The sequence below is a fragment of the Protomyces lactucae-debilis genome (assembly GCF_002105105.1).
Source record: "Protomyces lactucae-debilis strain 12-1054 chromosome Unknown BCR37scaffold_15, whole genome shotgun sequence".
NCBI classification, from domain to species: domain Eukaryota; kingdom Fungi; phylum Ascomycota; class Taphrinomycetes; order Taphrinales; family Protomycetaceae; genus Protomyces; species Protomyces lactucae-debilis.
In genome coordinates, this window is record NW_024468007.1 from 97,155 (window position 1) to 115,075 (window position 17,921).

General features: G+C 51.7%; 9 protein-coding genes across 9 annotated transcripts; 6 read left to right on the forward strand and 3 right to left on the reverse strand.

Annotated features, from left to right (window-relative positions):
• Positions 1-142: 142 nt before the first annotated feature.
• BCR37DRAFT_381572 (D-isomer specific 2-hydroxyacid dehydrogenase) lies at positions 143-1,689 on the forward strand. The gene is made up of 2 exons (XM_040869728.1): positions 143-470; positions 518-1,689. The coding sequence occupies exons 1-2, from the start codon at positions 377-379 to the stop codon at positions 1,639-1,641; spliced, it is 1,218 nt and encodes a 405-aa protein (XP_040723793.1). The 5' UTR covers positions 143-376; the 3' UTR covers positions 1,642-1,689.
• A 114-nt stretch (positions 1,690-1,803) lies between these two features.
• BCR37DRAFT_381574 (uncharacterized protein) lies at positions 1,804-4,155 on the forward strand. Its single transcript, XM_040869729.1, has 3 exons — positions 1,804-2,326; positions 2,368-2,429; positions 2,468-4,155. Exons 1-3 carry the CDS (start codon positions 2,217-2,219, stop codon positions 3,958-3,960), a joined length of 1,665 nt encoding a protein of 554 aa, XP_040723794.1. The 5' UTR covers positions 1,804-2,216; the 3' UTR covers positions 3,961-4,155.
• Positions 3,998-6,247, reverse strand: BCR37DRAFT_90267 (oligomeric Golgi complex subunit 6). Its single transcript, XM_040872521.1, has 2 exons — positions 4,503-6,247; positions 3,998-4,442 (listed from the first exon to the last, which is right to left on the reverse strand). Exons 1-2 carry the CDS (start codon positions 6,195-6,197, stop codon positions 4,035-4,037), a joined length of 2,103 nt encoding a protein of 700 aa, XP_040723795.1. The 5' UTR covers positions 6,198-6,247; the 3' UTR covers positions 3,998-4,034.
• Positions 6,248-7,801: 1,554 nt separating this feature from the next.
• On the forward strand, positions 7,802-8,794 carry BCR37DRAFT_403255 (NADP-dependent oxidoreductase domain-containing protein; the record flags this gene model as incomplete). The annotated part of the gene is made up of 1 exon (XM_040871987.1): positions 7,802-8,794. One exon carries the CDS (start codon positions 7,802-7,804, stop codon positions 8,792-8,794), a length of 993 nt encoding a protein of 330 aa, XP_040723796.1.
• A 350-nt stretch (positions 8,795-9,144) lies between these two features.
• On the forward strand, positions 9,145-9,954 carry BCR37DRAFT_349761 (class II aldolase/adducin N-terminal; the record flags this gene model as incomplete). Its single annotated transcript, XM_040867953.1, has 1 exon — positions 9,145-9,954. The coding sequence occupies one exon, from the start codon at positions 9,145-9,147 to the stop codon at positions 9,952-9,954; it is 810 nt and encodes a 269-aa protein (XP_040723797.1).
• A 7-nt stretch (positions 9,955-9,961) lies between these two features.
• On the reverse strand, positions 9,962-11,184 carry BCR37DRAFT_381582 (Metallo-dependent phosphatase-like protein). Its single transcript, XM_040869730.1, has one exon. It carries the CDS (start codon positions 10,929-10,931, stop codon positions 10,044-10,046), a length of 888 nt encoding a protein of 295 aa, XP_040723798.1. The 5' UTR covers positions 10,932-11,184; the 3' UTR covers positions 9,962-10,043.
• A 1,504-nt stretch (positions 11,185-12,688) lies between these two features.
• BCR37DRAFT_90681 (uncharacterized protein) lies at positions 12,689-14,361 on the forward strand. Its single transcript, XM_040872524.1, has one exon. The coding sequence runs from the start codon at positions 12,973-12,975 to the stop codon at positions 14,125-14,127; it is 1,155 nt and encodes a 384-aa protein (XP_040723799.1). The 5' UTR covers positions 12,689-12,972; the 3' UTR covers positions 14,128-14,361.
• BCR37DRAFT_91426 (GNAT domain-containing protein) lies at positions 14,273-15,137 on the reverse strand. The gene is made up of 3 exons (XM_040872529.1): positions 14,911-15,137; positions 14,339-14,850; positions 14,273-14,292 (listed from the first exon to the last, which is right to left on the reverse strand). Exons 1-2 carry the CDS (start codon positions 14,926-14,928, stop codon positions 14,464-14,466), a joined length of 405 nt encoding a protein of 134 aa, XP_040723800.1. The 5' UTR covers positions 14,929-15,137; the 3' UTR covers positions 14,273-14,292; positions 14,339-14,463.
• A 209-nt stretch (positions 15,138-15,346) lies between these two features.
• Positions 15,347-17,887, forward strand: BCR37DRAFT_394161 (uncharacterized protein; the record flags this gene model as incomplete). Its single annotated transcript, XM_040871419.1, has 1 exon — positions 15,347-17,887. The coding sequence occupies one exon, from the start codon at positions 15,347-15,349 to the stop codon at positions 17,885-17,887; it is 2,541 nt and encodes an 846-aa protein (XP_040723801.1).
• Between the last annotated feature and the right edge of the window lie 34 nt (positions 17,888-17,921).

Sequence of the window (17,921 nt, forward strand, 5' to 3'; positions counted from 1 at the left end):
GCAATGTTCAAGTGCATGGACGATGTGATCTAGGCTAACACTCGAGCAGCAGACGCTCGCTGGTGGCACTAAACAGCCTGACTTCCGTGTGAGCCGTTGTACGTGGAGATGAGGTAGCCTCAAGACACAAACATCCCGAAGTCGTGTCTCTACAGACTCCATCCTTCTAGGCTGTCAGTCAACTTGCCAAGAATTCGCAGTGGGTCGCCTCATTCCTTCGGTCAGGGGCAGCGGGTCTGGCGGCATTCGTTGGCCACCCCGCGATTTTGAACTCCACACCGGCAGATCTACAGCCAGCAGCAAGCCAGAAGCATAAAAGGGCAGCAGAGGCCCAACCTACTTGATTCTTCAACTGTTCACGGGATCTCTCTGCAAGATGCTGTCGAAACAACTCAAGCCTACAGCCCAGCGTGCTTTGCGTCAATTCAGCACAACCCGTGCGGCCAATCTCAAGGTTCTCGCCGTATACTGTAAGCTTCTTGACATGGTCTTCACAAAGCCTTGCTGACAATCACAGACAAAGGCGGATCGCATGCAAAGGAACAGCCCAAATTGCTGGGTACCATTGAGAATCAGCTTGGCATTCGCAAATGGCTAGAGGATAAAGGTCACACTTATGTCGTCACGGACGACAAGGATGGTCCTGGCAGCAAGTTTGAAAAGGAACTGCATGATGCTGATATTGTCATCTCGCAACCTTTCCATCCAGCTTACATGACTCGTGAGCGTTTCCAAAAGGCCAAGAACTTGAAGGTTTGCATCACGGCTGGAATCGGCTCTGACCACGTTGACCTCAACGCTGCCAACGACCACAAAGTTGGTGTCTATGAAGTGACTGGCTCCAATGTCGTCTCTGTCGCTGAACATGTCATGATGACCATCTTGGCGCTTGTCCGCAACTACAACCCTGCACATGAGCAGATTCTCGCAGGTGACTGGAATGTGGCTGCTGTGGCCAAGCACTCGTACGATTTGGAGAACAAGGTCGTCGCTACTGTGGGTGTTGGTCGTATTGGAGAGCGTGTGCTTCGTCGTCTGAAGCCATTTGACTGTAAAGAGTTGCTCTACTACGACTATGCTCAATTGGACCCAAAGATTGAGAAGGAGATTGGTTGCCGTCGTGTTGAGTCGCTTGAGGAGATGGTTGCTCAGGCAGATGTGGTCACCATCAATTGCCCACTTCATGAAGGCACCAAGGGTCTATTCAACAAGGACCTCATCTCCAAGATGAAGAAGGGCGCGTACCTCGTCAACACTGCACGCGGTGCGATCTGTGTTGCTGAGGATGTTGCCGATGCAGTCAAATCTGGTCACCTGGGTGGCTACGGTGGAGATGTTTGGCCAAGGCAGCCAGCACCCAAGGATCACCCTTGGCGCTCCATGTTTATCAACGGCGAGAAGGAGCGTGGTGGCAATGCCATGACCCCTCATATCTCTGGTACATCCCTTGATGCACAGGCTCGCTACGCAAAGGGCACCAAGGATATCTTGGAGAACTTCTTCAATGGCTCTGCACAGCGTCCCTCGGACATCATCGTGGAGAATGGCAAGTATGCTAGCAAGGCGTACGGCGAGCGAGAGAAGTTGAAGGAGAAGGAGAAGGACTTCCAGGCCTATGCCGAGCGAAGCAACATCTCGTAGCTGTAGACGTCCTTAAGTAAATGAAACATGACCCATGCGTTCCATCTGGCTGCAGTTCTCCGTGGGAAATCAATTTTGAATCTCAAACAGCAGCAGCAGCAGCAGCAGCAGCACAAACAGCGACAACAGGCCCGACCAGTTCACGCGTCGCTTCCCTCCTTAGCCACCCAAAGGGCACTCAGGCGGCTCGTGTGTGGTTGCAGGCCGCGGTGAGTGAGTCAGCTGGTCATTGCCCACACAGTGCAGGTCTGACAACACCGCATCGACGTCTTATCCCTTTTGCGATTACTACAGGTATAGTCCACACTCCACACCAAAATTCCCCATTTTTCTCCCTCTTGTCCGGGTTGATCCCTGATGCGGCCGATCTCGGAAGGCGACATGAGCCCCTGAATCCATGAAAAAGGCGGCAGTCTATCCGAATTTGAGGAGACTGGAGATTCGGAGCATGACCTCTTGCATCGATCATGCGCAGGCGCACACCCTGATGTCGTCTAAAATAGGACACGCATCTGGCGACGGGAGCTCAAAGGGTTTTTTGGAACTCTCATCATCCTGCTAACAACAAGACTAGAATGTCTGACGCTTCTAAGAATGCCGCATCTGCGGCGACCGGTGCTGCGCATCGTTACAGAGCGTCTGCGGATTTCACCAATTTGCATGCATTTAGCCCCTTGTCCAGCAGGTGAGAATACTCTGGTCATGCCATCAACGACTGACATACAGGTCTGCGCGGCCGTCGTCCATGATGTTTGAGCAGGGCACACCATTGAAGAGCACCCATGAAAGTATGGTTCTTCCTAAACTGGTCATGACTAACAGCTAGCTCAAGTGTATGACAACTGGCTCAAGGATCTATCGCACTATCAGAAAACTCTGGAAGAGATGTACAGTGCTTCACTTGATCAGAACTTCAAAGAAGAGCTTGGCGCCATCGAGCAGTGGTTCCGCGTGCTCAGTGAAGCAGAACGTACAGCAGCGCTGTACACGCTTCTGCAACAAGCAACGCAGGTTCAGATTCGCTTCCTGATCATGGTTCTACAGGAGAAGGCACGCGCTGATCCAATGAGTGCTGTTTTGAGTCCAGCCAACTTCAACAAGGATGCCATGTCGCAGAATATGAATTCAGCCATGCAGCAGCTCAGCCTTGGGAAGCACTCGCCATCACCCAGTCTTCTCCGGACAGAAGAACAGGGCAATCGGGCCATTTCGCAGATGTTCCCAGATGCAGCTGCGGCCCTTGCCAATCAACGTGCCGAATTGCAGCGAAAGCGCTCGCTTTTCGTCCCTGGACAGGCTAGCGTCTCTACGCCAAGTATTGACTTGACGCTTGCCAAATCACTCAAGGACGATGCCGTCAAGTCTCCATGGACTCCATCGTTCCGAAAAACGCTCGATGGGCCTGAACGTCCTAAATCCGCAGAGCCCACCAAGACCGCTTTTCCACGATCCGCGTCTCTCTCGATGGGCACACCCCTGAGATCGCAAAGGACCGACTTGAATGCAACGAGTATGCCGTATTCGCCATTCGACTCCGCTGCACCGAGCGGGTCGTGGGCGTCCATGACGAATACCCCAGCCACTGCCATGTTCCCCACTGAAAGCCGACAAAGCGACGCCTTGCAGCAACGACTTGCAGCTGTCAATCAGTCTATGATGGCCGATGGTGCAGTCAATGGTAGTCCACGCGTTGTGCTCGAAAGTGACGTCCGCAAATTCCGTCGTGCAACACCTAAATCTCCTGCTGGCGACTTGTTGTCGAGTGCGCATGGTTCGCCCATCATGATGTACGACGATGATGGACAACTCATGTCGCCTCAAGCTGCACAGCAGTATGCATCGCCCTTGGTGCAGCGGATGAACGCATCGCCGGCGAATGCGTCCACCCCACTCATGCCCATCCTTGGCAACGCCCGTGCTTCGAGCTTGAGTATGGCGTCTGGTGCAATGAGTAGCTGGACAATGAGTCCCGGGTCCAATGCGAGCTTTATGTTTCCTACGAGTAGTCCTGCACAGACAGCACGGGACGGTTCATTCAGTCCTGAGGTCGAAGGCGGTCGTCGACGATCGTCTGCAACGAAGCAAGTGGAAGATCCAACCGACCCGAAATTGCTTGCAGATATTCCAGCTTGGTTGAGGCAATTGCGTCTTCACAAGTACACCGACAACCTCAAGGATCTGCGCTGGCAAGAGCTGGTGCACATGTCTAGCGATGATTTGGCTGCAAAGGGCGTGTCTGCTCAAGGCGCTCGCAACAAATTGCTCAAGAGCTTTGGCGAAGTCTTGGAGGCAGTCAAGTCTGGCAAGCTCAAGGAGTGATGCGCCTATTTAATCACTCGTGTTTATACCTTCTTTATTGCGTCCTCTGGGCATCTTTTAAATCAGCTTCGTATTTAACGTATGATGGTCTCAATCTTGTGTGAGTCAGAGATTCGCCAAGGGAGATGCAAGGCTTCCCGTACTTCACTCTGACTTTTCCCGAGCAGGGATCTGCCAAACTCAATATAGTCGACAACTTGTACTTCCAAGAACTCATAATTCCTGACATAACGAGTGAGTGCTTCATTGTTGATGGCATCAACACTGAATAAGGCAGCATCATTCACGTCAAGCTTCGACAAGCGCTCAGAGAGCTGAGCTGACGCGCGTGGGAGGAAGGCGCCCAGTGTTTCATCGAAGCTGCTTAAAGCCGCTTGCGAGAATAGGTCTTGTCGACTGGCCAATTCGCGGCGCAGACTGGCCTTCTTGGTCGCTACTAGCAAGCGATCAGTGTCTGTGTCGGTGTCTTCTGTCTTGTCAGCCTCAGTACCCGATGCTGCCTGGGACGCTGGGACTGATAGACCGACTGCTTCATAGCAAGCCTCAAAAGACTCAAGGTAACGCGCCATACCGGTCTGTCTTAGCAGAAACTCGTGCTGTTCGACCACAATAGCCTGTCGCGATCGATCAGCAATCTCTTGAGCAGCCAACAATTGACTTTCTGCAACGTGCTCATGTGGTTTGAGCGTCTTTGTTACTGCTGTAGCACAATGTAGAAGGAAAATAGACGCCGCCGGCTGTTCGAGATCAGCGGCCATGCGCACACAAAGCTCCAGAGCTTGCTTGAGGATAGTATCAAACATTTCAGTGAAATCCGCTTGCTTGCTCGCCGTGTCGAGGAATGAGCCATCGAGCACATTGAGCACATCTGCAGTATCATTCATCGCATCCTTGAGGAAGCCAGGTGGCTGCAAGGTGTGAACATCAGCCGACGGCAATGCCACCTTGACCGCAGCCAGGTCTGTTCTGGTGAATTGCAAGAACCAATGCGTCAAGGACTTTTCAAGGGCCTTGAGCGAAGTAAGCACCTGGGCTTCCGGTAAGAGCACACGGGCGAGCAGGTCCCTGTAAAAGCGAATCAAGATGGCTGACCGATACGCCGCAAGGGTATCTTGGGTCGACATGACTACTTGGTCAATGTGCTGCTGTAGCGGTTTCATCACGAGCTGGAAGTTGCGGTCCACAAGCGAGCTGTGCACATTGGCAAAATTGAATGACAAGTCTTCCAGTGCCGGTGGTGAGAGCAGCTGTGCAGCGGACGTCCTGCGTGCTTGCTCCGTCTCGGTTGGTGCATTGTTGGCGCTACCAAGGATAACGTCAAGTACCTCCTTCTCCGAAGCGACGGCTTGATGCAGATACGCAAGCACATCATTGACAAATCGCATGGGGTCGTCACTTGCTGCCAACATGGGTCTGCCTCCTTCTCTTCCGCGATTGAGTGCCTGAGAAAACTCATTTGCAAGAATACGTTGTCGCGACCGCGAGACGTGTTCCAGGCACTGCTCAAATAGGGTTGCACGTTCGGACAAGATCATTAGAGCATGACGGAGCGTCACATTCGCCTCTGCAGCTCCAGACACTGTCGACCCGAGTTCGCGAAGAATCCAACGATGCAACTTTGCGTAGCCAGTGTCCAAGTGCTGAGACATGGCGTCCATGATGTCCTTTCCAGCAGATTGTCTGTCCGTAGCCAACAGCAAGTGACAGTCGTCGTGTATACACTTGACACGTTCGAGTGCAGCGAAAAAATCATCGTCGACTGGCTCTGACGAGGACAAGCGAAGCAATTGCTCATCTGAAATCATAAACTTGCGTTGGAATGCAAGAAGTACCGCACGCTTTTCGTGCACACGCGCGCGCTGTTGCTTCAAAAATGACGCTTGCATAATTAACTGCGACGAAGAAGCCTTGACAGTCTCTGATTCAGTCTTCATTTGGTCGATTGCCTGCCGCATAGCCTGCATATCGATCTTGGTTGAGCGCATCCCTTCTGCGAGCTGTTTGTAGTCTCGCAAGACAGCCATGTTGTTCTCAAGAATTTGCAGCGAGATGTCTGTTCCTAGACTTTGACCATCTTCAGGCTCATTGCCTGGTCGTCTACGCTCAAGCGCGTCGATAGCAGCTTTGATGTCTGCATCTAGAAAGGAGGTGGAGAGAATCTGATTTAGCTTGTGAGCTAGCGGATTGCTGGACAAGCCCAATGTAGCTGGCAGAGGAATTTTGGGCGTCTCTTCCATTCAAGCTATATCATCTTTGCCATATGCATGTCTGCAGCTGTTGGGCGTTGGCGCACTGAAGGGCTGCAGCAGCTGCTTGATGAGCGTCGTCGCGTCCAAACAACACCAGTCACAAATTGTTCGTATATTCGTACTTCATTATAGGAGCTACATTAGCTCTTAAACTAATAAACACGGACAGAAGCATCATCTGAGATGATCTGATGTTCATCGGCAGATTGCAGCGCATTGGACAAGGTCGATTCACCGCCCGGGCTCGAGATGGGCACCGTAGTCGAAGCGATGTTTTGACGTTCCCGGCGTTCATTGTCGAGTCGAACGGCCTTCTGCCAGCGCAATTCTCCTGGTGGACTGACTGGTCGAGTAGAGTTGGATGAAGTATTTGATGCAATTGTAGAGGTTGAGGCATTCGAATCGTTACGGCCAGAACGGTCTCTAGAAGGCGATGTCGGCGGTAAGGACCTGATATCAGCAATGCCCATGTGAATGCAGTCAGCGTACTTCCGCTTGCCCGTGTCAGCGGACCGTCTTTCGACAGTTTTCTCCTTCTTGCCGGTGAGCATGCGCATGAGGAGTGCCATCAATGCAAGGTCTTGGTGAGGTCCTCGTCAGGAGCAGTGTGCTGTTGTGAATGTCGGCAGGCTCAAGGGTCATTTTTAAAGATACCATCCAGAAGCAGATCTTCAGTGCGGCCTACTTATTCAGGGGAGGCTGAGTGAATGTCATCATCGCCACGACGCCGGATGTTTTAGGCAAGCAGGAAAAAGCTCACCAGAGACAAATCTCGATGGGCTGAGTCTGAGCCTGAGCAGCAAGTTAGGCTGCTCTTTTTCGGATTGCAGAGTAGTGCACACGGAGCAGGCAGTGCCAGGCACAGCTAGCGCCAATGCACCGTCTGTCGCAAGCTGCCATCTTCAGTAGCAAGTTCGCGAAATCAACTTGGAAGGCTGTGCTGCTGAGCCTCAATCAAGCCTTCTTCGACCATCTGAACGAATGGAGCTCACAACCCAGCCTGTCACTCGAGACCTGTTGCAAGAGTCCTTCGCAGGTGGTTGTCTCGTGTCTAGACCAAAAGGACTGTCCCTCCATCTAGCATCTTACGCAGGAGAAGTCGAACATCACACTAGGTCCGTTGAAGATGCAGAAAGCGCAGTCACAGCTTCTGCGCCTGGTCAACTCAGTTAGTCGACCATTGACTAGTCGCGCGCTAGTCAGACGGTAGGGAGTCCTGCTTGTCATGCCTTTACTGGGCATGTACAGCATATTCCTGATTCCTGCGTGTTCATACCGAGCGTTCGTGGTCAGAGAATGCTGGTGGGCTTCTTGTCATGTAGACAAAAGCTCTGCTCGTTGCCAACTGCGTCTGACAGGCAGATGAGGGGCGAGCTCTCGTTGCTACCAAGCATCAATTCGTGACACGGGCTCACGACAAGCTGCCGCCGGGACTGGATTACAAATGTGTTCGTTGTAAGGCGTCGCTTGAAGTTGCCGCCCGTCGGTCTCCCCAGAGATGACGACTGTCAACCGACCAAACCTTAACCTTGGAAAGCTTATAAATACCACCGTATCCGACTTGACAGATTAACAAAGCCAACACGCAGAAGATGGTCGCAATCAATGGTACAGAAGTAGGCAAGCTCGGCTATGGTGCCATGGGCCTCACTTGGCGCTCTGAGCAGACTCCAGATGCCAAAGCCTTCTCGCTCCTGCGCAAAGCAATTGACGAAGGCTGTACGTTCTGGAACCTTGGAGAGTTCTATGGTATGCCTGAGCCTACGCTCAATCTGCAGCTCTTCAAGCGATACTTTGAGAAATATCCTGAGGACCGCAGCAAGGTATTCTTGTCTGTCAAAGGATGCGTAGATCTCAAGTCTCTGCAGCCAGACAGCTCCTCGGCCAACATTCGCAAGTCGATTGAGAACAGCGTCAATACGATGGGCACGCACATTGACTTATTTGAGCCGGCTCGCGTTGACAAGAAGCGCCCAATTGAAGAGGTCGTGCACGATTTTGAGACATTGATCAAAGAAGGCAAGATCAAGTCGATGGGTTTAAGCGAGGCTTCAGCAGAGACGATCGACAAAGCAGCGTCGGCGGGCAAGATTGCAGCTGTGGAGCAAGAGTACTCGCTGTGGGCCACGGAGGTTGAGACGAATGGTGTTGTGGATGCTCTCAAGAAGCACAACATTCCACTGATTGCTTACTCTCCCTTGGGTCGAGGCTTTTTGACTGGGCAGATCAAGAGTCGCGATGATTTACCAGAGAACGATATGCGTCGCCACTTTGACCGCTTTTCTGATGAGAACTTTGACTCGAATCTTGAGGTGGCTAAGAAGCTGGAGGAGTTTGCAAAGGGCAAGGGTTGCGAGCCTTCGCAGTTGGCCATTGCTTGGGTTCTGGCGCAACAGGACGTCCTTGGTATAAAAATTGTGCCGATCCCAGGTTGCACGACTGAGGCCCGGCTGCTAGAGAACTGCAAGGGTCGAGACGTGAGCTTGTCTACGGACGAGTTGAAGGAGATTCGCGATCTGCTGGACAAGATGACCATCAAGGGTGGCCGCTACAACAAGCACATGGAGGACACTCTTTTCGCCTAGACATAGTCGTCAGGTACATGTTGATCAGGCCAGCTGCAGGACAAACATCACTCCTGCATATGTTCATGTGTTGAAACTTGAATGTGTTGAGCTCGTTTAATATGCTCAACCGGCCTCGCTTGTCGGCATCTGCCGCCATTCCCCACACTCCTCCCGCGACTAAAAACTGGACAATGGACGTGGACACCCATTCACCAAGGACCAACAGTCCAACCACGGCCTATACACCGCAGCAGCTGCTAGAACGAATAAACATGACACCAGACATTGACTCCATCCCAGCCAAGTCCCGCAACATGGCCCTCGTCGCTGAGCAAAAGGGCAGTGACCCAAAACAAACCACCGGCCAGATGGACAAGGGCTCGCCTGCTGCTGTGGCCTCGTTGGGTATGCCTACCTTTGATGATCCACTCAAGCACCGTCAATGGGCCAAAGAACACATGGCATTGGCATTCAGGTACTTGGGCAGGGAGGGATACGGCAAGGAAGGTGTTGCAGGCCACATCAGTCTTCGTGACCCCGTCAAGCCTGACCATTTTTGGCTCAATCCTTTGGCTAAACACTTCTCACAGATCTGTGTTTCGGATCTCGTCCTTGTGGATCATACCGGACAGATTGTGGAGGGAGAAGGTGGCAACAATGCACCCATCAATGCTGCTGCATTTGCTATTCATTCTGCCATTCACGCTGCTCAGCCCGATGTCATTGCTGCTTGCCACGCACACAGTATCTACGGCAAAGCATGGGCAACGCTTGGTATCGAGTTGCCAATTACAACGCAAGACTCGTGCATCTTCTACAAGGATCAAAAAGTGTACGATTCATTCGGCGGGGTGGTCTTCCAGGCTGAAGAGGGACAGCGTATTGCCAATGCCCTGGGAGACAAGCGTCTGTTGATTCTGCAGAACCATGGTTTGCTGACTGTTGGCAAGACGGTTGATGAAGCTGTGTTTTTGTTTGGTGCAGCAGACAGGCAGTGCCAGGCACAACTCGCTGCGGATGCAGCAGCTGCCGCACGCGGTATCAAGTCTATCATCATTGACGACGAGGATGCAGCATACACGCACTCCCAGATTGGTCGTTCAGACGTGCACTACATTCAATTTTCGAATGAGGTCAAGTACCTGCACGAGACGACGGGCGGATCATACTTGCAGTAGGTTCATTCAGCCTTTTTTTTTCTACTCTAGCTGCTCTTATCATTATCAAAACGATTTCTACAATGTTGCCGTCGCTAGAAGTACCAAATTCAATCGTATCGCTTCTTTGCCTCAACTTGGACGAAGTGCTCGCCATGCGCATCAACGACCATAGCCGTCAACTGACCACCGCGCACACAACGACTGTCCAAGCCGCGTGTCGTATGCCTGATATTGAGACCACGACCGGCATCATGGCCATAGACAACCGTCACTTGTTCATGCGATGGTAAATGCGACTGGGCCTTCTCCCACGCCAGGAACCAACCTTCGCCCTCCTCACGATCATCAATTGCATGACCATGGCGCGTGACATTGCGCATGTTATTCACGTCCCAACATTTCTGCTTCGCTAGCGGCACATTTGCCAACAGACCTGCATGGCAAACCAAATAGTTGCGTTTCAGGCACGAGCCCGATTTGGGAATCAGCAAAATGTACGGGAGTGATTCGAGGTAGCCTGTTTCTAATTGTGTGAGGTTCTTGGCAAGTAAGCGGTGTTCGTCGCGTCGACTCAGTCCGTCTGGTAGACGTTCTTCCTCCAGATCGGTATCCTTGCTGCGTTCCGTAAGATACGCATGCCACTGCAAGAGTTTATCGTCATGATTCCCGCGCACACATGAAGCGCTATGCGATAAGTCATCAATGAAATCAATCGTCTCGAGTGAGAAGGGGCCTTTTGCGACTAAATCACCAACAAAGATAAGGTGGTCGTTGCGTGGATTGAAGCCGACCTTGCGAATCAAGTGCTCGAGTTCTTCCAAGCAGCCATGGACGTCACCAATGAATATGAGGCGGCGGTCGTTGTGCGCAGTTGGGAGGAGTGAAGGATCGAGCGTTGAGATGCCTTCATGGCCAACGAGACGGTCTCTGTACCGTTTGAGAGGGTGCGATTTAGTGAAGAATGCGCCAAAGCATTGTGCGACTGCCGCAAACATGCGATCGCCTTATTCTTAGATCTTCCTAAGGCTCTTGCTTACAAGATGGGTTGTTTGCGAAATCTAGGGAGTCGTCGGGGAGGTGCGCATTGGTCGTAGCCTGCCCTGGGCCAATGTCTTGTGTGTGGTGGGATTTAGCTAAAAAAAAAAGCTACGTCGTATTCAGCTCAACTACTGTCCTCCATTATAAGAAGGAAGCAAAACAGAGAACCTTCCGCACAAGGTGCCTCCAGCTCTCCACGCAGAACAACGCTTTAGTGCCGTAAGGCAAATTGGCTGGTCATAAAAGACACAGCATATCTCGTCACTCCCAGTGCTAGTCTCAATAGTGATGCTGTTCCCCAGCGTATTTGTAGTAAGGATTGCCGTAGCAAGCCTACCACAAGACCAGACAGGCTGGCCAGCGCAATGCTTTTTCGAAAAAACCCCGAAAAAAGCTTCGAAGCAAGCCGTTTCGACTAGTATGGTGAGATCCACTCATAGTGAGAGCGAGAAGGGGACATTCCCAAAGTGGGCATGCTAGACTACGCGGTCGAGAAACAGCGTATCGGGACCGGCACAAGAAGAACGAGGGCTCCAATCGGGGACCAGGCAGAACCCCGACCGATTTGATAATCAATGCCGCAAGGGCCGGCAATGATGCAGTAGGTGGTCGTTATATGCCATAAAGTAAACTGGAGGGAGCTGTACGCTTTGACCGCATGCGGCAAAGGTACAATAAGCTCAGATGAGACCTCCGGGGCCCCAGGTTGCCTTTGGTGTTGACCTAGTTGCTGCCATTTGTTGTTTGGAGACGACAGACGCTCCAAGAGAGTGGAAGGGAACTCTCTTACCTGTTTGATTGATGTTTGGACCCGAGCAGGAGTGACCAGGCTCTTCAAGACGACAAGTCGGTCTCAAAAACAGGGCGAAAAAAATTTTCACCCGCCAATTTTGCACGAATACAGCGGACAGGTGCCTGTTCTACCGTGCTTGCAAGGAGGCGCTGCCGTCCAGCGCGAGTCTCCTTGTCTTAACGCTGACTGACCGAACCCCCTACTCTGTAGCGTCATCCTCAGAGCACGTTTCCACCAAAAAGTGACTTTATGATGTGTTGGTTCGGTGTGTGATGGTTCAAGGAAATGTTTTCTGTCCAATCTATTCGCAACGTGGACAACTCCAACCACACAGTCCACAGTGACTCCACACCGAAAAACGTGTGAATGAGCTGCTGTAGATTTGCGCTTCGTATGGAGCTAGCTACGGGCTCAGTCTATATGGCTATAGACCCAGTCTACATGGCTACAGTCGCGATGCACTGGGGCCTTTGTTTGATTGCACATGCCCTGGCCTGTCATGGACTCATGGCCAGATTGGCTCTTTGGGTGGCCGGCGCGTTGCCTTCGAAGACCTTGCTGTCAGTTGCAACCTCGGGGTCTTGTAAGAACATGCAACCTCGGAGGACTGTGAACGCATTACAATGTAGTAGCTAAGTAAAGCATGGCTTGTCAGATACTACAACGCAGGCCACGGGCCACGCAGGCCATGCAGTATGCAGTGCTGCTGCAGCTTTTGTGCATGCTCTGCAACAGCTGCACAGTCAGAATCGAAGTCCTTCTGCCGCACGGAAATATCAGCGCCAGGACAACAAGCGACCATAGGACCACTGGCGGATCACAAGAAACGCATCCTTGAGCTGATAGTATCACGGCCCAGTGACCTGCCTGCAGACTGCTTATGTGCAGGCAGAGCTCTTGGGAAGTCAGCGTGAGATACCAGTCCCATGCCCAAAAGTAAGACTCAGGAGCTCGAGGAGCACATGCCAAATTGGTTGCGACTCCTGCGTGAGGTGACTATCTGGCAAATTGGCAATGGCCGATTCCATGATGAACAGGCGGTGACAGCGACGATCGATGTTTCTGCATATGAAGAGCCTGGCATCCTCCACCATTTGTCGCTGCAGCCGCCAAGTCTTTCTCAACTATCCTCTATTGGCTCGCAGTAGAACGACTATTGCTCACGGTGCACGTTTGCGTCGTTGCAGCCTTGCAAGCCTAAGGCTATGTTGACCTCCACTGGTTGCCTCTTATGCTTCATCGGGTCTATGTTCCTGCAGCTATCGTTGCTGTCTTTCGTGGACCGCGGCACGCTGGCACAACAGGGTGGTGGATGCATGCAATACCAAGTGGACGCCCATTTACTAGTCACAGTCAAACTTGCTCCAACGTGCGACGCAGAAACGGATGTATCAGATTCAGAGATGTGCTCGCGGGACTCATATCTACAAGGATCATCGGCAGGGACAGGCGGCAAGATTAAGCGTCCTAGACTTTCTCCGCCCATTTCACCAAGAAGCCTATTCACCTCGCTAGCACCAACTTTGGGCCCGGCAGACTGCGAAGCTGTATGTGCGAAGCGTATTGCTGATCTAGTCTATAGCATCGCTGGGTCCAACGCAGATCCTTGCTTATACATCATGGACAAGAAGAAATCCGCATGGTGGGATATCCTCTTCCGACATCCGCGAAGTGGCTTGTGGCGAACCCCGTTCGAGGTGGGTTTTGCGTGTTCGTGTCAGATCGGGATGGTCGTGCAGCGAGCGGTCCACCGGCTACCGCTTCAGTCAGAACGTTCGAGCATCTTTGCGAATCCTTCTTCTTCTTCGGTTCCTGTCTTCGACTCTGCGCATTGTGAACCAAGCAGAATAGCAGCCCGAATTCTCAACACTGCCAACGTGCTCCAGCAACAGTCATGGTACCCCAAGCCTTCCTACACAAAAGATCGTCAAAGTCCAGACTTCGTCCTCGAAGATCATCTTCGAGGATGGGTGGATTATTTCACCCCTGATGGCTTATTCTCTCCTATCTCCTGCAATCACGATTGGACAGATCTCTTTAAAGGCCACGGACTGAATATACAGTCAAATCTTCTTAAGCCTCCTCACTCGAGCAACTGCTCCCTCAAATATTACGTTGCAGACCAACGACAGTCAGGCTACAATGTCCTCTGCTGCCATGGAGAACTCATGGCCCCGATTAAACAGCGAATTGAGCTCTTGGATTCGGCTGATCCACGCGTTGATCCTCTTGGGATAGATGCTTCCCGAGAAGTGTGCACACAGTTTGGCATTCCTGTCGAGATAGAAGACATGATTTTCGAGAGAGCCGCTGTTAACGTACAGCTAGGGTGGAAGCCATCTCAGATGAACTTTATGTAGCTCGAAAAGTAGAAATTGTGCTGTTGCCGGTGATAAAGTCAATGCTGCTATCGCAATCTCCTCGTCATGCATATCATTTCTCAAGGCTGAGAGGCCTATGGGCAAGATGGAAGTAAATGCGAATAAGGATTACCTTGTGAGTCTATAGTCTGATTTAGTGTGAACCTTCAAAGACATTAGCGATGTTGCTCGTCCATGCCTTGTACTTTACCATAGCTATAGCCAAGAGTGTGCTTGAGCAAAAAATTAGAACTACAACAAACTGAGGTGATTGGAAAAGTGATTGGCAAAGGGGTGACTTGAGATGTGTGCTATGTCTATAAAATTTGACTTGACTCAGCATCTGAAAGTACGCAGCAGAGCCTCAAAATCAGGCAGACGGGTCTCAAAAGAATGTTCCCTCGAGATCGTCATGAGCGCTGCACGCTCATGAGGCGAGTTGAAGTCCTTCTCCCGGCAGTATCCAGACCCAGCGAGATAGTTGATGAATTTATCATTGTCTGCTCGCGACTCCAACATGTCCCTCGTTGTCCTGGAATCTGCCGGGAAACAGTAATGAGTCAATGATGCGATCCAATGCGGCACCACATGCGGCCCACGGTACGATGTATTACCGTCAAGTGCATGAGAGCCGCGATCGTAGTCTTGAGCATCAGCACATGGCGCAATGTAATCATCAACGGGGTCGAGCAGCTTCAATTGCTTGACGTTGTTTTGACCATGGTGAGTCTCGCTGTCTGGTTGCAGACTTCAGGTAGGCGGCAGGCCCCAATGCTGTTTCATGACCGTATAGACTAGCATGTCGACTCTGGGAGTGTCGCGTTAGGACTTTTGCATCGCAGTTGACGTAAAATTGCGAAGAGTCGGCTAAATCCCATCCGTATTTCAGGTCTCTCGAGGTACAAACCTTGCTGTCACCTGGAGCTGTCCTGCTTGGGTCGGGGTCCCATGCTCGTCTCCGGAGTTCTGTAATGCCGTCGGGCATTCGGTTCAGTATCAATTCCGAGTGATTGTGATAGCTGTTGAAAACCTTCCTTGGTGGGTCGACAACGAAGGGAGTATAGTCTGTTCGTATCACGACGTATACGGAGGCTGGACACGATGTGTAGGACCTAGTAGGCTAGTGCTGTAGGATGGCAGGCCATCTGGTCGCTCTTTTCGTTTCCAAGCAGAAGCCCAAGCTACACATTCAGACCATATACATATACACCTCCGCAGCATGAGGCTTCCCCTGGGAGTCAGCCTCGTCACGCTCATTGCATGCTTCTTCGTCGTCACAATCCAGCTCACTCGCCTGCCAAAGCCCTCCCACGCGGCCCAAGTGGCCTACACGCGCCTTCAAGAAATTGCTCGCTCTCCGCACCCGTACAATAGCGCGCGCAATGACGAGGTACGGGCCTACTTGCTCAAATCCATCATGCAAGACTGTCCATCTGCCCTGGACGAAAGCGACAACTCGACACTCTGGGTATCGCCGGCCTCGAATCCCGATGTCAAGATTTCCACCTACTTTGAGCAAAACAACCTCGTCATCGTCTTGCCATCTTCACAAAAGAATGTACAAGAGGCCGTTCTCATGTCGGCACATTACGACTCTGTTTCCTCCAGTAATGGTGCAACAGATGATGGCATGGCTCTGACTGTATTGCTTTCCCTTGTCAAGAAGTACTGCGAGCACAAATTGCCGGCCGACCTGGTCTTCAATATCAATAATGCAGAGGAAGACGGTTTGTTTGGAGCCCAAGCCTTTCTTTCTCACAAGCGTATGAAGTTCGTCAAGTCATTTGTCAATCTCGAAGGTGCAGGTGCGGGCGGCGCCGCTATGCTGTTCCGTACGACGGGCGCAGAAGTTGCCAAGGCATACAAGGGCAGTAAGCTGCCTCGCTCATCCATCGCGGGCAACGACTTCTTCCAGCGCCATTTGATCAAATCTGAGACCGATTTTGTCATCTATGCGCCATTTGTACCAGGCTTGGATATTGCCTTTTACGCTCCGAGATCGCTTTACCACACGCAACGTGATGGAACAAGGACTACAAGCCCTTGGTCTATAGAACACATGCTCTCTGCAGCAGAGCATTCCATGCTTAACCTGGCCAAGCAGCAACCATTGGTGGACAACAAGAATAAGAACCCCTTCTTCTTTGACTTTTTGGGACTCTTCTTCTACAGCAGCTCACTCAACGCGCTGCTCTGGCTTGATCTGGCTATCCTCATTATGGCGCCGATCCTTCTTGGCGCAGGCTTCTCCATTCGATCGTATTTTGGCAAGGTCAAGTTTGTTGGCATGGGTCGCACGTTTGCAGCGTTGCTCCTGCAAATCGCACTCGTCGCTGGCCTATCTTTACTGATAACCATGCTGAACCCCTATATCATTCATTCATCAGCAACCCTGTACTCGGCAACAATTCTGCTAGGTTCTTTTGCCAGCAACTTATTCGCCACGCGTCTCTTGATTTCGAGGGTACAAGATCAGCATGATTTGTCCCGAGTCATGTCGTGGGAGCTTTGCATCATCTGGTACGTTCTGCTCTTCATCTCAACCATCACCTCGTTGGCCCTAAAGATTGGCTCGACCTATCTAGTGACCATCAATTTTCTCGCAGCATTCGCCGTGGCGCTCGTCTCGCTCTTTGAACGATCTGCATATGTGCCACCACAAGAAACGTTTGACTCAGTCGTCGCTGCACGCCGTGACTCGGATGCAGGCTCGACGGAATCCTCGCCTTTGCTGCGTCGCGATCTGCTCGCTCCAGAAGTGGAAGAAGAGATTCGGCAAGAGAAGCGAAGGCGCGATTATCGCTCGGCCGCCACTTGGATCGTCAAGTTTCTCATCCTCGTTCCAATCCCAGCGCTGGTGTGTCTTTGGCTACTCTATGCCACGATTCTTCCAGGGCTCGACCAGACGTTGCCGGACGGTAGTCCAGGGACCACGGTCTATGCAATCGTTGCACTCTTTTCCATTTTGACCTTCTTTAACTTGGCACCCTTCTTCCTGTCAACCTCGCTCTCTTCGGCATTACCAGCTCTCTTGCTCTTGCTTCTCTGTGCAAGCTTGACGTGCGTCTTCAAATCACCATTCAGCGTCAAGGCACCACTCAAGGTTTATTACCGCCAGTTTGTTGACTTGGATGCCATGTCTTCGCACGTTGCTATTGAAGGTCTGCCTGGATACATGGACGCTGCAGTGAGCGAGCTAGCGTTGGCCAAGAAGGGTCTCTCTTGTCATCGAGGCTCAACTCGTGGCAAACGCTTGAATACATGCACATTCAGTGCGCCTGTTGACTCTCGACTCGCCAAGAGTGGTATTGAGACGACTTGGATCAGTGTCAAGGACAGTAGACACGCGTCGCTTGCAGTCAACAGGAAGAAGGAGAAGGATGGAAAGAAGACAGTCTTGCAGATTCACAGCGCTCACAGCAAGATTTGTGATTTACAAATGGAGGAGGTGATGCCGATTGTTGCCATCAATGGTGAACCGGTCGATGCGCGAGACGCCCACATTCGTCTGTATCGTCGCGGCTTTGAGACGCCCTTTGAGATTGAATTTGGCAAGACGACTGGCGATGATGATACGGATGAGGGAACGGAATCAGCGCATCACATCAAGGGGCGTGTCATGTGTTTCTGGGATGATCGGTCAGATGGCCGCATTGCGTCGTTTGACACGGTCCAGCGCGAATTGCCCGAGTGGGTGGAGGTGAGCAAGCGAGATACTGGACTCATTTGGTACAGCCGCAACTTGACGCTGACTGTGTGATCATGTTACAAAGAGGCAAACTCTGATATGCTGT